This window comes from Mercenaria mercenaria, chromosome 4 (assembly GCF_021730395.1).
Source record: "Mercenaria mercenaria strain notata chromosome 4, MADL_Memer_1, whole genome shotgun sequence".
In the NCBI taxonomy this organism is placed as follows: domain Eukaryota; kingdom Metazoa; phylum Mollusca; class Bivalvia; order Venerida; family Veneridae; genus Mercenaria; species Mercenaria mercenaria.
This window is the reverse complement of record NC_069364.1, coordinates 64,722,714-64,738,496: the sequence shown is the minus strand read 5'-3', so window position 1 is coordinate 64,738,496 and position 15,783 is coordinate 64,722,714. Positions and strand designations below refer to the sequence as shown.

General features: G+C 33.7%; 1 protein-coding gene across 1 annotated transcript in view; it reads left to right on the top strand.

Annotated features, from left to right (window-relative positions):
• The window catches only part of LOC123552041 (fibronectin-like), a 55,835-nt gene extending 40,281 nt beyond the window's left edge, over window positions 1–15,554 (top strand). Inside the window, exons 8-10 of the mRNA XM_053542246.1 lie at window positions 6,750–6,937; window positions 9,706–9,898; window positions 15,024–15,554. Coding sequence (XP_053398221.1) covers window positions 6,750–6,937; window positions 9,706–9,898; window positions 15,024–15,082 — 440 coding nt within the window. The 3' untranslated portion in view covers window positions 15,083–15,554. The remainder of the gene's footprint in view (window positions 1–6,749; window positions 6,938–9,705; window positions 9,899–15,023) is intronic.
• The last annotated feature ends 229 nt before the right edge of the window (window positions 15,555–15,783 follow it).

The window sequence follows — 15,783 nt, the reverse complement described above, 5'->3', positions numbered from 1 at the left end:
TGGTCTAGTGCTAACAGGCTTGACGGTCAATCAAGAGGTCCGGGGTTCGAAAACCGGTCCCGGCACAGGATACGTTAAAGAACCAGACTATCTATTTGCAAAGAGCCAGGCTAAGTTAGCCGGAAATGTGTATCTGGAAGAATTTCTCTCTCTCTCTCTGTTCTGGGGCGGATTGTGGGGTGTGGTGTGTGTGTGTGTGGGGGGGGGGGGGGTTGGGGGGGGGGGGGGGGGGCGTTGTCTCACTCTGTCCCTCTGGCCAGATCGCTCTGTGTCTGTAATAGTAGATGATAAATTTGGCACCCTGAGTGGCTGCCTTCGCCTATGTAAAGCGCATTTGAACGTGTTTATAATGAAAGGGGCGCTTTATGAATCAGGTGTAATAAATATCGCCCCTCAACCTGACAAACGTCAATAATCATGCTCCTTCCTCACTCCATAATTTGCCTCCTCATCGCTTCCTAGCACACCTTCATTCCTAGACGCGCGCTTCTCCAATGCTCATATGAGGAACATGTCTGTACAGTTTCTTCTATTTCTTTTCCCGTATTCTGTCTTTTTTACTTCTCTATTGGCAAACATTTCGAGCGCGCTTTCCTTCAAACAGTAACTGTAGTTTTTGTGATGAGTCCGTCTAAATAACCTGATTCTGCTCAATAACTCATTGCAAGTGCATGTCAGGTAAACACGATGTAATGATTTCCTTTTATTATGTGATCCTAGTGAAAACAACATTTAATCTACTCTTCGTGTATACTTACACTTAAGGTGGTTCGCGGGGTTCCGAAAATTTCGAAGTATGAGATATAAGACTGATATTAGGTCTGTATGTACTAACATCTCTTGTCTTTCATTTGAAGGAAAAAGAAAATCGTTCCTAGTCCACATTTCCTTTGAAGAGCGCCACCTAGCGGCACATGTATTTTTCAAGGAAAACGCCGTTTTTCTGTAATAATCGCATTAAAATTAATGTTATTACATTTTTTCAAACTCAGGAATATAGCTAAATTCAATGTTATTATTTATATGTTGCATTTTGTAAATTATTTCATTTAGAAAATGCTTAAATAAAGAGATATCCGTAGTAGGGGTGGGGAAAAATGGCGAAAATTTTCAATGTGTTTCAAGGCCGTTCAGCCGAAATAAAATAAAACGGAACGCTCAAAATTCTTGATTTTCAAATATATTCTTCTTTAATCATTTCTGAACTAGAAAATAAAATTAAAATAGGGGGTCTTCACTGCAGTTTTTTTTTTGTAAATTTACGTTTTATTTGTTTTGGTAATGTAAACATTGTGACGTTGATACACAATGACGGCGTTAACGTCACACAAACGTTTTGTTCATTATGTCCTTTAAAGATACATTTTTGTATATACAGGATGATGAAAGTACACAGAAGTGAAATATTTTTACTAAATAGATTCACATTATTTAAAGTGTTAAGTAATTTACAATCTAAGTATATCATCTAGAAATATACTTCAATATAAGTTCAACAATTTCTTTAAAGACGCTAATTATTTTGTTTATATCATTATGTAAAATGTTATTTAAAACTGATGACCACGGACACCCATGCCGTTTCTGTCAGGGTATTAAAATTTCAGCCTGTCTCAAATTTTATTAGACTAGCTGTCTGCAAGAACAGAGCCTACATTCACATGGATTTCTGAATACTGGCGTCGTAATTAGCATTGCGTGCAACCAATACGCATCTGTTAAATTGTTTTATCCATTTTTGAAACAGTTTTAGAGCTAACTTAATGCATGAAGACTTCACTGTAATCAATTCATGGTACATTTTTAGGCCGTGGATCTCCAACGCAATGATCACAGTAATTCATTAAGGAATATATCCAGTTGGTGGTTGCTTGTAGACTTCACTATAATCATTTTAATTATGATACATTTGTGATCCATGATATGGAAAACTGTGAAAATAAAATCAACAGAAAAATCTGACAAGGCGCTTCAAAACGCATAAATGTAAAATCCCCATTTGATGCTTGCATATCGTAACTTCTGTTCACTTTGCGCTCAATGTCACGGACATTCTTTATGCGATGTTGCTCATTGCAATCTGTCATAGCTGGAGCGGTCTTCTGCGCATGTCCTGAACAGATTATCAATCGGAGCGCACGGCAAAAATACGTAAATTATTGTACGACAGCATGCATTTAGTGCATAATATATATAATATACTGACAAAAGGTTAGGGTTAGTATTACAATGGTCATCACAAAATATATACATTAGAGATAATTTTCATTCAAATTGCTTGAATCCGGTATATACCGGGGTCTGTAATTTATACAGGCGTTCCAGGTCTGCAGTGAGTTGCAGTCCTGAAATATCCGAACTTATTCGCATTTGCGTCAAAATGCCCTTTTACACTAAACACCAAATATTTTGTTTTCAGCATTCTGGCGAAAACATTTCAAACTACATGTAAATAGTGGTTTTATTTATTTCTTAGTTTTATCCGTCTTTTAAAATTTTTGAAACACGAAAAGAAATTCATGAGATGAAATCATAGTGGTTACTCTTTTGATATTACATTCAGCACTGGAATACCATACTTCTATTTTGAAATAAAACCTTCATCAAATAAGAATGATCCCAATTTGCCGCCAAAATTCTATAATCGAAACTTTTTGTATGTACAACAGTGAACCATGTCGAATGTGCGTTTCCTTGAAAACATCTGACAGAAACAGCGGGTCTGAACAATGAACGCATGCCTCTAAACCTTTCGCAAGAGCAGCCCCATGCAGTTAAACCACCCTTCTTCCATCTTTCCATCCTAAAATATCGTCTGCGCCGACTGTATCTTTTTTATATTATTTTCTGAATGTTTTGAAGCGAAATGAGTTAGAGTTTTATTTTTGTTCTGTCATTTTGAAGCAACTTTCCCTCAATACGGTTTGCATTGTGCATTTACGTTGACGTTATAAATTTAATGCACTAAGCGGCACCAAAATGAGCTTTATTCAAGTAACGGTTTCAAGTTCACAGACTGAAGTACATTTTTTACCATAAGAGGCATTATCTCATTTATCCATCATCTGCTTAAGATTCAATGATTTTATTTATTGAAAATATTCAATATAGGTTTAAAAAACAATAAATATAATACACAATTAGAATTATAATGAAAATCAAAACCTCTAAATAAAGTTACATATCATAACAAAAAAGAAACATATTGATGTTTTAGCCACCCTTCAAAATGTTCCTTTTCGTTAAAAATGCATTTCATTTTTGTCTGGAAAACAGTTTTGTATCTTCGTTGTTAGCTAGTCACTTGAAATATTGAAAAACAATAAGGAATATCGTTCAGTTTCGCACTTAAACATTTCATACAAAAGGTAATATGAGCCGCGCCATGAGAAAACCAACATAATGGTTTTGCATCCGCGCAGTCTGGTCAGGATCCATGCTGTTCGCTAACAGTTTCTCTAATTGCAATAGGCTTTGAAAGCGAACAACATGGAGTCTTGATATGACTGCGCGGATTCGCAGGCTCGTCTGGATCCATGATGGTCGCAAAGCCACTATGTTGGTTTTCACATGGCGCGGCTCAAAGTAAATTTGCAAATCACTCTTTTTTTCGATTTTCTTGTCGGGGAATAATTAAAGAAACCTATGTTTGAAAATAAAGAATTTTGACAGCTCCGTTTTAATTCATAGCGGATAAACTGATAAGATTTTTTCTACACCCCCACCCCCGTCCCCCCAACACTTTACTAACCCTTAAATACGGAGCCAGATACGCAAGTTATGCAAGATTAAACATTTTCATAAAAAATACAGCCACTTATACCATATTCAGTAGTTATAGTACATGTTTTAGCGCGACATATTCACATTTTGTGCCACACTTGGTGAACATGAGCATGCTGAAAAATTTCACCGAAACTGTGGGCAAGTATGTGACAAGAATGGCCGTACTGGCGACAGTAACCAGCAGAACAAATCAACACCCTTTACAATATTTACAAATTTATTTACATAAGATGATTATTAACAATGAATAGATGATATGAAAAAAAACTGATTATAAGAAAGAAAGAAAAAAATCAAAGTTCAGTATCATCAGATACAAAGTTCTTACAGTTCCATTTTAGTGTGACGTAGCACAGTTCTTTCATTTAATTGCGAACTTTAAGTAGCACAAACAGTAAATAACGTATCTTCAAATCAAGTCCCTTTAAACCGTGAATACGTTGATTCCGTTTTGGCTCCCTGTGTAGGTAGGTGATTGCATCCCTGAGCTGACTTCAGAGGATAACAAAAATCAGCGTCTTTGCGGTTTACGGCACAACCATGGGACGAAAGCTCTGCGCTGGGAATACCACATCCAGGCGAGTGAAGACAAGTGAACCTCGGGCATTGTACTTCCGGGTTATGACATCACCAGGTAAAATCGTCTGGCGGAAGAAGCTTAAATATATAACATATGGTACGCACCATAGCAGAACAAATAAGTCAGGGCATAAAACTGCTCCTTTGGGTACACCATACCTCCGTAGGCTCCCATAAATAATACGTGCTACTTATACAAAATATATGTGCTACTAAGTTCATACGTCACGTGATTAAAATACGTCACTTATTACTTCCCTTATTACAAAATTTAATTACTTAAAAGACTAAAGTTAAAGTATGAAAAAGATATGAAAAGTTTATGATGAAAAAATATAGTAATGGAAATGATAAACTGCAGCCATTATTTACAACTACAAATTAACAAAATTCAATGTAAATCAAACGTTATATCATAGTTGGCATCCATATAGCATCAAATGCCATACAACAAAACGGACATTGTATGTATATGCTATAGACTGGCAAACAATTTCATATTACAATAATATATTACGTACATGGTACTAGAATTGCCATATAGATTTATACATTACAGTGCAATGCAGTATCGGCGTTCCATAACAACGAAATGTTTGACATATGTTTTTGAAACAGAGTACTATATAAATATCATGTTACAAATTACAGTACAAATTTTACATCTTATATAAACGAAACATTTTAGATTCCTCTTTCGAAATAATTTACAAAAGTCTGAAAAATTTAATAAATTATCCTGACATACCGAAACTAGCTAAAATCATTTGCCGAAAAGTAAATGTTACAGAATTCTGTAGAATGCACAAAAATTTACCAAATAAAAATCGTAATGCAAAAATCTTACAAAAATCTAACAAATAAATTTCTTACCTCGATCGAGCATAAATTTCTAGCAAGAAAAATTAATCAGACATGGATTCGTCTATAATATCGGAAGGTGGTGTGCGCAAGGCATATCGAGTCCAGTCTATTTAAAGGGTAATGTCCCGCCAAATACTAAATTTCATGGGACTCACGGCTAAGTCGTGAGCTCTGACTATTTCTATTTTCACGGGATTCACGATATAGCCGGGAAATTTGACTACTTTGGCGCGGATTGAAATTGACAATTTGAGGCCCATTATAGTGGTTTTGGGGATAAAAACATAAATTACTGAAGTTTATAAAGTATCAACATTCTTATTACTGAACCGAATTTAATGAAATTTACATGGACATTTAAGTTATGAAATACAGAAAAACATTAGAGGTATTTTATGCGTGAAATCTAACATTTATCAATAACTAAAAAATTTACAAAAAGATGATGCAATACCTGCATTAACACTACAGATAAAATAAGGCACGTATGTCAATTTGTGACAAAGTAGCTTTAACTGGCTCTGATATATATTACTAGATGATAGATAAATATTGACTGCAAAGTACGCAACAATGTACATCATGTGAATATATTCAAATAAAAAAGATTCTAAAGATTTTTGTGAACTCTGAAGGTCCTGTTTATATCAATGAAAGACATAATGAAATCAGCGTTTGCGCGACGTTAACGCCGTCATAATTGTATATCAACGTCACAAAATTTACATTAACAAAACAAATAAAAAGTAAATTTGCGAAAAAACCTGCCGTGAAGACCCCCTATTTTTATTTTATTTTCTTGTTCAGAAATGATTAAAGAAGAATATATTTAAAAATCAAGAACTTTGACCGTTCCGTTTTATTTTATTTCGGCTAAACGGCCATGAAATACATTGAATATTTTCGCTATTTTTCCCCACCCCTACTACGGACATCTCTTTATCTAAACATTTTCCAAATGCAATAATTTACAAAACGCAACATGTAAACAATAACATGGAATATAGCTATATTCCTGAGTTTGAAAAAATGTAATAACATTAATTTTAATGCGATTATTACAGTAAAACGGCGATTGCCCTTGAAAAATACATATGCCGCTAGGTGGCGCTCTAACGATTTTCTTTCTGCTCCAAATGAAAGACAGGATATGTTACTACATACAGACTTAATATCAGTCTTATATCTCATACTTCGAAATTTTGGTAGGAACCCCGCGAACCACGTTAAGTCTGTATCATTTCATATTAAGTGATTGCCTGGTGTCAGCAGAAGATTACCAATGGTTATGGAGTAATTAGGTTGCATAATATGTAAGAATATAACAGCATAATCCTTGGCTGCTACTTCCATTTGTCTATCGTAAGAAGCATTTCAATTTAAGCAGGTCAGTTAACAAAGAACGTCAAGGTTCATGTCTTTTAATGATTGCTTCTTTTAATGCAGAAAAATATTCTTGCACACGAGTTTAGTAACCAATGAACATGCACTTTGAGGTTTGGTTTGATGAATTTTTTCAGTGTCAGAACCACCAACGAACCTTGATATAACTAATGTAACAAGTCGTAGTTTATATATAGCCTGGATGAAACCAGTCGAAACCCACAGCGCCGAGAACTATGGTTATGTTCTACAGATTAAAGATGATCAGGATCAATGTGCGAAAGAGATAATCTATAGATGTTCTGACTGTATAGGCAGGTTTCAGGTGATATCTGTTTCTAGTTTCCTTTGTATTTACGTTATTATGGCCACGAAACACTGTCATTATATCATTTGCATGGATAAATACATTATAATGTATTATTAAGTCTTTGACAGATTTTTTTTCAAAACAATCATAACCAGTTATGAATTAGAAATCACAGGCTAACGTGTTCTTTTTCTTCTTGTATAAAATATTTAAAACTAGTAATACATTGATTTATTGAAGTGAATATTGAATATTTTTCTTTTATTGGTATATTACGTACTAATTAATCCACCGTTTTCGAACAAAGAAACAAGGTTTTCCCCAGTTTAATTTTACATATAAGAGAATATCATTGATATTATGCTGTAACGTAGCGCGGCCATTTAATACAACAATTCATAAACTTTTAACAAGTTTTTATTTAACTGTCACATTACAATGCATCATAAAGAGAACAAGAGTGGTGATAGGAATTGTTTCAAATGTTCAAAAATATCTTAATTCGGTTTACATTTATCTTGAACAAAAAGTTTGATGGTATACTTCCATTGTAATTTTCAGTCATTTTTGACATAATTTATTTTATTATCTTCAATTTTGGCTTTATAAGTGAATGGATTGATAAAAAATATCAGAATATTTTGGCAATACCATACAAAAAGTTTGCAAAATAAAAAAAAATATGTTTGTCCGATTTTTTTGCCATTATGGAAAATAAAATTTACATCAGTAGAGATATTTTCAAAATTAAAAAAAAAGATCCTACTGTCACGTTCGAAGACCTTTAGAATGATGTTTTATATAATATATCTTGCAAAATCAAACGGCAATTCACGAAATACTGTTACGGATTAGATCAAGCAGTGAATTATCGTGCGCTAAGCAAAATGTGCATAAACACTTTTCAGGGCTTTAAGATATCAAAGAAACTTCATTGTAATTAGAATACAGGCAATGACACTATCATGGTAAAAGTTTATCATTTTTACTTACATCAGAAATAAGACACCATTACAAAAAAAAACGCTATGTATTAAGCTTTCAAACGCATCCAGTGGATGTAACGGATAACTGAGGACTTCAAGAGATACTAGGAATCGAATCTTTATAATACATTAAAAACCGTAAAGTGCTTAAAATTCATTATTCAGTGATTGTACTGTATTATATCAGCAACCTATTGTTCTAAACGAAACATTAAATAATCATTTTACTGACTGATCAGTAAAAACATAGATTTTCATTAGCTAGGAAAACTTTCATTTTGACATTTGACTTAGGGAATAAGCAGTCCAAAATGATTCAGTCAAATGACCCAGTTAAGTTATATGTTTGAATTGAAAACACAAACATTATTTCTTTGTAATATATTATCTACATTATACATCAGCTGAGTTTTAAGTTTTTTGCTCACCTGAACACGAAGTGCTCGGGTGAGTTATTGTGATCGCTCACTCCCCGGTGTCTGTCCGTCATTTGTTCACACTTTCCTTCAAACAACATCTCCCCTGCAACCATTTGATGGAAGCTTATGAAACATGGCCTGGATGTTCCTTGGGTGCTCCTCTTTCAAATAGTTCTGCGGGGCCACCAGAGTTAAAAATCAAAAAAATCAAACGACCTATCCTTTTAAACCACTGATCCGATTTCAAAATAATTTCACACAAATGGTCCTTTTGTAACTTTCTGTCAAGACTTCAAATTATTAAGATTCGTAAAAAACAGTGCCGTCAGGAGGCGTGGTTACCTTTCCTTATATGTATATAGTGGAAAGTTATTCTTTAATGAAACTGCTGGCTTGATTTTTAAATGATCCTTCCTTGTGTGATCCTGTTCCAAGATTGTTAAAATTATTCTGATTCCTTAAAAATTGCTTCCAGAGGGCGTGGTCATATATCGGAAACTTTAAAAATCTTGTATGAAACTGCTGGCCCTAATGTGACAATCTACCGAGACTGTTCAAATTATTTTGATTCGTCAAAAAACATGGCCGCCAGGGGGTGTGGCCATTTCCCCCCTATATGAGTATACTGGAAACGTATGAAATATTATTGTAAGAAACAGCAGGTCCAATTTTAAAATAATTTTACAAAAATGTTTCTTTGGTGACCCCTTATGAAAATTGTACAAATTATTCTGTTTCATCAAAAACATTGCCACTGGGAGGTGTGGTCACTTTACCCCTTATAAAAGTAGTGAAAACCTTAGAAAATTTTCCTGTTGATATATTTTCATATTACATCATTCCCCCATAATCTTTCCCACCTCTAACTCCCTCCCCACTCCCCACACCCCCACTCTCACCTCAACACACACAGAGTACCTGCTTGTATTTATTTAGTAGAAACTTTTAACCATTCAAGCAAGCAACTAAAGTTAAGTGAGCGATATGGGGCCACGATGGCCCTCTTGTTTATATAATATGCGATAACTCTTTCAAGAATATTGATTCTAACTTACAAAATGATAAAATGCAGTCTTAACCAAAATCAAGCAAAATCATAAAAGAACAATAACAACAACAGCACAAAAAAAAAAACGCTTACAAGATTTAGATGTGGAAAAAGGAATAATCTGACATAAAATGTTACGGTAATCTGAAATTGTTTGACAATGTGTAGTAACTTATTAAATACTGATTTGAAAGTCAACAGATTAAATGCATAGATAAAGTACCTTTAATCACACCAATTTGATAATTTATTAATTAATTGCTTTTAGAAAAAATACACCACAGATATTAAACGTTGCTGGTGTAATAAGAAAATAGCTTACTATTTAAGATTTCAAACCTGGATGATTTGTGCAGCTCTACAGTTCGAGCAGAGATACGCAAGACTAAGCAAGAATTAGAAGGTCAGTTGACATATCATGCAAGTCTTAATCCAAATATTGCCTACACTGTGACTGTAACTGCTGTCAATGATGCAGGAAGAGGATATCCGGCTAACATTACAGCAAAAACTCTTGAAGAAGGTACCATTTAGGATATTTATGCCTCCCCAGTACATATTGCTTTTGCCTTTGCCATCCATCTGTCCGTCCGTCCGCATTAAGCTTGTCCGGCTTTCACAGGTCAAACTGCTGACCGTATTTCGACGAAACTTCCAAGGAATGATCAGTACCAAGTCTAGTTGTGCATATCGCCGGCACGTTCCGCTTAACTTCACAAAGGCCGCCAGAGCTAAAAATAGAAACATCTTGTCCGGCTTTTACAGGTCATACTGCTTGCTGGATTTCGGCGAAACTTCACAGGAGTGATCAGTACCAAGCCTAGTTGTGCATATCGCTGGGACGTTCCGTTTCTCTGCACCATATGGCCCCAGAGCTGTAAATAGAAAAATCTTGTCCGGATTTCACAGGTCAAACTGCTGGGTTGATTTCAACGAAATATCATAGGAGTGATCAGTACCAAGCCTAGTTGTGCATGTCACCAGCATGTTCCGCTTCGCTGCACAAAATGGCCGCCAGAGCTAAAAATAGATGCATGAGTAGATATAATGTATTGCGAACAATATTATGTGTATGATGTGACACGTGGTACCATATACAGCATTTTCATCCTATTTCTTGTAACTTGTTTCGTTTTTAAAGCAGTTTTAGAATATTCTCATCAAAATAGTCAAGCTCTTATTGCACAAGTTTACCTGAAATTACTCTTACGTTGACAGCGCAAAGAAGTCCCATTTGCAAGATTACCTCTGCACAGACACGTCTGTCTAGATACAATCTAGACCCGACACGAAAATGTCAAACGCATACTGTTTCTTCGCTTCAAAGGCGTTTGCTAAGGAGCTATAAAATGTCTGAACCCGAGTTTTAGTGTTTTCGTTTTCTAATAAACAGCAAGGTTATGACTCTTGAAATAGTAACTATATTTAAATTTAGGATGCATGCTAATCATAAAGTAGAACAGATGTAACCTACCATGTTGAAACTTTAAAAGACAGTAAATAGCTATGTGCAATTTTGAATCAGAGGTAATGTGTTTCTTTAACACTAATAGTTAAGAAATGGTCATTATTGGATAACAATTTTTAAGATTATATCACACGCTTCTCAAATTGATATGACCTCCAGACATCAAACTTCATCATAATAAGTAGAGTTTAGAGGGCGATTTGACCCAATAATATAGGGTTATTATCCTTTAAGTATTATTCCTAATATTAATCAGCTTTAAAGTTTGAATACTTGTACTGTAATATCAACAATCATCATGTCATTCATATTCGTCTATAACATAAAGATGAGACATTATCGGCACTTATTAGGAAGCCTTATACATTGTGTCCGATTCTGAAAAGGTACGATGTATGGCTAGAGAAAACAGATACTTGTCTGTGTCACTTTTAATTATATACCACTACATTGTTTGTTAATAAGGCTTGTATTATTAAAATACTAGCTACAAACTGACAAAACAAAAATCTATATTACACTCGAGAAAAATAACGAAATTGTACCACACACATGTTTAGACTTTAAGACTCTGTCCTATAAATAATTCCAACAGAAAGCCTAAAGCAAATAAAAGACGAGCCATAGATACGACCTTTCTCGTATTACATTAAAATATTATAACATTTTTCTATTACTAATCTTAAACATTTTAATACGATTCTTGATCAATGAATTTCATATGTAAGCGGAGCCAGGCATTCCAATGTCCGCAAACAAAAAAGGAAGTCTGCTTACAAAAGGCGCGCTTAGGATGATCAAATCTAGCGGTTCTCACGAGCCAAATACTACATCACAGATAAAGCTACATTTATAATATCACTATTGTAATGTTGACAATAAAATCCTTATTGCTATAGCAAAAGTTATTGTTCATTCGGGGATTTGCACCAGTAAGCTTAGTTAAAACATCGAAGGGGATTTACGTATTTCTCCCACCCACATTCCCCACGGTTCAGTTGGTTAATCCGTTCGCGCACATATTTGCGTTAACGAGACTGTTAGGATTATGGGCTAGGAAGCGCACTTTTTGGGTTAATGCGACTTATGGGGTTTTATGTTTGTTCCTTTATGCCGTTGTATATCAACAGAAACCCATGATGTTAAAAATCCCGTCAGTCTTATTATCAGTCTAACCGGTCCCTTAAGTTGGATCGTGCGATATCTTTGAAATTTGGTACACGGGATAGATTGTCATTTGGATATTATTAATGTTTATTTTTTTTTTGCAAAGGCAACAAGTGTGCTTCTTATGTATTAAAAATGACAGAAAGGCAAAATGTGGTAACATAAAACGTACGTAAGATCTTTAATCAAGCTTGGCATGTAGATAGAAGACGATACAGAAAACATGCTTATTATTTCATTTTCTCTATGTAACAGTCGTCACACATGGTACTTTCTGCGATAGCTGTAACAGTGCCAGATAACGTTTCATGAAACCAATCTAATAGATAGACAGAAGGTAGTATAACGCATATGTAAGTCGTTGTTTTTGTACTTCTGTCAGTCCACCAGCCGGAAAAGATAGGTCCTGACTTAGCCTTTAATTAAAAAGAGATTTTGTTATAAAATAAGATTGAGATATTTTGGATTATCGAGGAAATATGCAGACCCTTTAATTTAGTTCCAAAGCAAAAACAGTATGTTTATATGTGAGTAATTGCCCCTTTCGGTAGGGGACATTCTTTGCTTGACAATAGTCTTATTTTTCGAAATGACAAAAAATGTGATAAAACGTTTCTCTCAGGTTGAATAGTTGTCAAAAAGTGTATATAACACTTATCCCCGATTCCATTGTTGTCACAATACTGTTTTATACAAGACAATGTGCGGTATACGAACTAGAAAATCAGCATGAGAACCCCGCTGTTTTGCTCTCGCAAACGTACATTACAGTTATTGTGCTTTATATTGTGCAACATTTAGTCTTGTATATTAGTAATAACACGTGCATACATTGACAGCTAGGATCCTTAATGACATATCAACACGCATTTGTTGTATTATACTTCATTTAGACTGTAGATACGACTTTATTACTTCTAATACGTTGACAAGGATTAAAATAAATGTATTTATCGCATGTGAGCTTTTCCTGCTAAAAAATCAAATTTTCTTCTTTCTTTACCTTTTACAGACAAAGTTCATTCGAGAAACGTCTCCTATACTTTAAACCACGTCAACGTCAAAGCTTTATTACACTAGTGTTTTATCAAATTCATGTAAAGTCTTTATGTCATTCCAAGGACGTCATACATGTGATAAATAATAAGGAACGAAACAGATTGGTATATAAAATATGTATCTCGCTATTCGTCCTTTCAATTGCACGGTACCTATTTCGGTCAATTGAACTGGTTATCTAGACGCGTCATGACTGTTATCACTTAAACTTTCCAACGGGCACTACCAGTTGATTAAGATTTTACCTTACAAATAAAACGAAGGTAGAAGGTAGAAATACTAAGTTAACCTTAAATATAAATGTTACTGAATTTGACCGTATTACTTCTACTTGTTGCAGATCAAATGCTGCATAATTTGACAATTTTAAAGGTGGATAATCAGATTTTTGGCCATGTAACGGATTTGTTCGAAACTTTAGCATCTGATCATTTACACTCATTTATGTTCACTTAACACTTAATACAAATTAGATTTTCACTGGAGGTATTTTTAAAATTCCATTTTCCTATCCTGGTTGCCCAACCAAGATAGAGTTATTTTATCATAAGAATAAATTTGATAAACATACTTTGCCTAAGGAAATGTATAAATATTAGACATATTGTAATATATTTGTAAAATATTTGCATTAAAACTTTTTGGGTTAATGCGACTTAGATGGAATTCATTAGAAACGCAAGTTTGAAAAATTATTATTACCTCCCTTTGCCTTTCTTAGTTGCGCAACCAAGATAGATTGGAAATAAATGAATTCAGAAGCTACACACAGCTTTAAAACTTGCATTTTGGTTCAGATTGTTCAATAGTTGATATGTCTATCAAATGCAAATGTAGAACTAGACATTGTATCGAAATAAAAAGAAATACCCAGCTTTTTATATACTTTCATATTAAAGGGGAGTAATTACAAAATTTTATTAAAATAATAAAATATACATTTCAAATAGGAATCTAACTCTATGTAATCGGTCTTTTTGTTCCTTAAATAATTCTCTACCAGAATATACAAAAAGTAAAAAATGTCATTAAATGTTGTTTAAATGTGATTGACCACATTTAACAAGCACATATTCTATATCCTGGTGAACCCCGTGTTGTTTTACTTTTTATATAAAACAAATGAATAAAGAAATATACAATATAGACATTGACATAAAAGAGAAATACGAATATAATGAAAGCATAGTAAGCAAAATAAACACTGCTTTTATGTTTAAAACAGTATGTCTTGAATAACAGCAATAAATTTCTCCGATGTATCTTGTCGGTGCGATTATTATATTAATTGAATTTTGTTTAGTACCCAGAAATCAAATGAACAAATTATCAAAAAATAATGAACTTAAAAAGTAAAAGTAAAAGGGTAGAACAATGAATTTTAAACAGGTTAAATAAATGATTATAAATATCACATCTAGAAATATTAAATATATAAATCGATGATCATGTTTTTCATCGACAATAAAGTAACAACTAGCGAATAAGCAATCATATATGTCAATGTTAGAAACTAATTTTTGTCTGGGATGCTGTGTTCTTGGAATATGTTTTTTTTTCTGTCACTTTGTTCTTGTTTTTTGTGCTTTTTTTCCAGCCCCAGTGCTAAGCGGACTTTTTATACACTATCATTTATGCACCTAACATAACCGTTTAAATGTCTTCTTTCTCGAAACTGGTACAGAATTGTAAGCACATACAAAATGTAGAATGTCTGGAAAAAAAAAAAAACGTCGTGTAAACTCTAGTGGGCACGGTTGTTTAATTTCGGAGCTTCTAAAGACTTAGTAAATCTTGAAACGAGGACAATTGCGTGTACAAGTTACCTCATTTGATAAGGCATGTAAATGTTAATGTAAATGAAGTTTGATATCAATTTGAAAATATCAAAACAATATTTTTTTCTGAGGTATACTGGCACATATGGAAAATTTTAGTTATACTTATTTTACAGCTCCGCAGGTACCGTATGGCGTGGCAGTGAGCGAGATAAAAACAAAATCATGTAACTGATGATTTTATAAAAAGGGATTTGACAAAAAAATCCCTGTTTGGGGGTAGTATACGCCGTTTAGAGTGTCTTTATTTTGACCAAATATCGGAGGACTATTTTGGAAATTGTCAACTTTGCAAAAAAACGCGGAATTTGTGACATGGATTAATCCATGCATTGGCAAAACCCCGAATAAAAGAAGCTATAATTTCCATTTTATCATGGTTTAATTCATCTGCGAATACATAATTCATTACTGATACTGAATGGATTAATCCATTATTCAGTCCAAATGAATTCCATACTTTAAGAAATATTACACTTTATGTTCATTATAAAACATGGATTAATCCATCCTTTCATTTGGACTGTTGATATATGTCATAATCATGGTAATATAAAGTTGGTATGATATATATATATAAAAAAAACATGGATTAATCCATGCATTTATTTTGCATGTTTTAGAATCATCTACAAATCACTGCTGATATTGATAGTAGAAAATGACGAATTAATGGATCCCTATCTAATGCAGGAAATGTAAGACATGGATTAATCCATCTGTATTGTGTACATGTTTGAAAACTAGCACATATAAATGCAAATATTGATAAAAAATATAAAGAATGGATTAATCCATCTCCGTTTCATGTAGTAAAGTCAATGCTAAAATTGAAAATGAAAGACATAGATATGTTCCTCCTTCCTTCGCGCATGT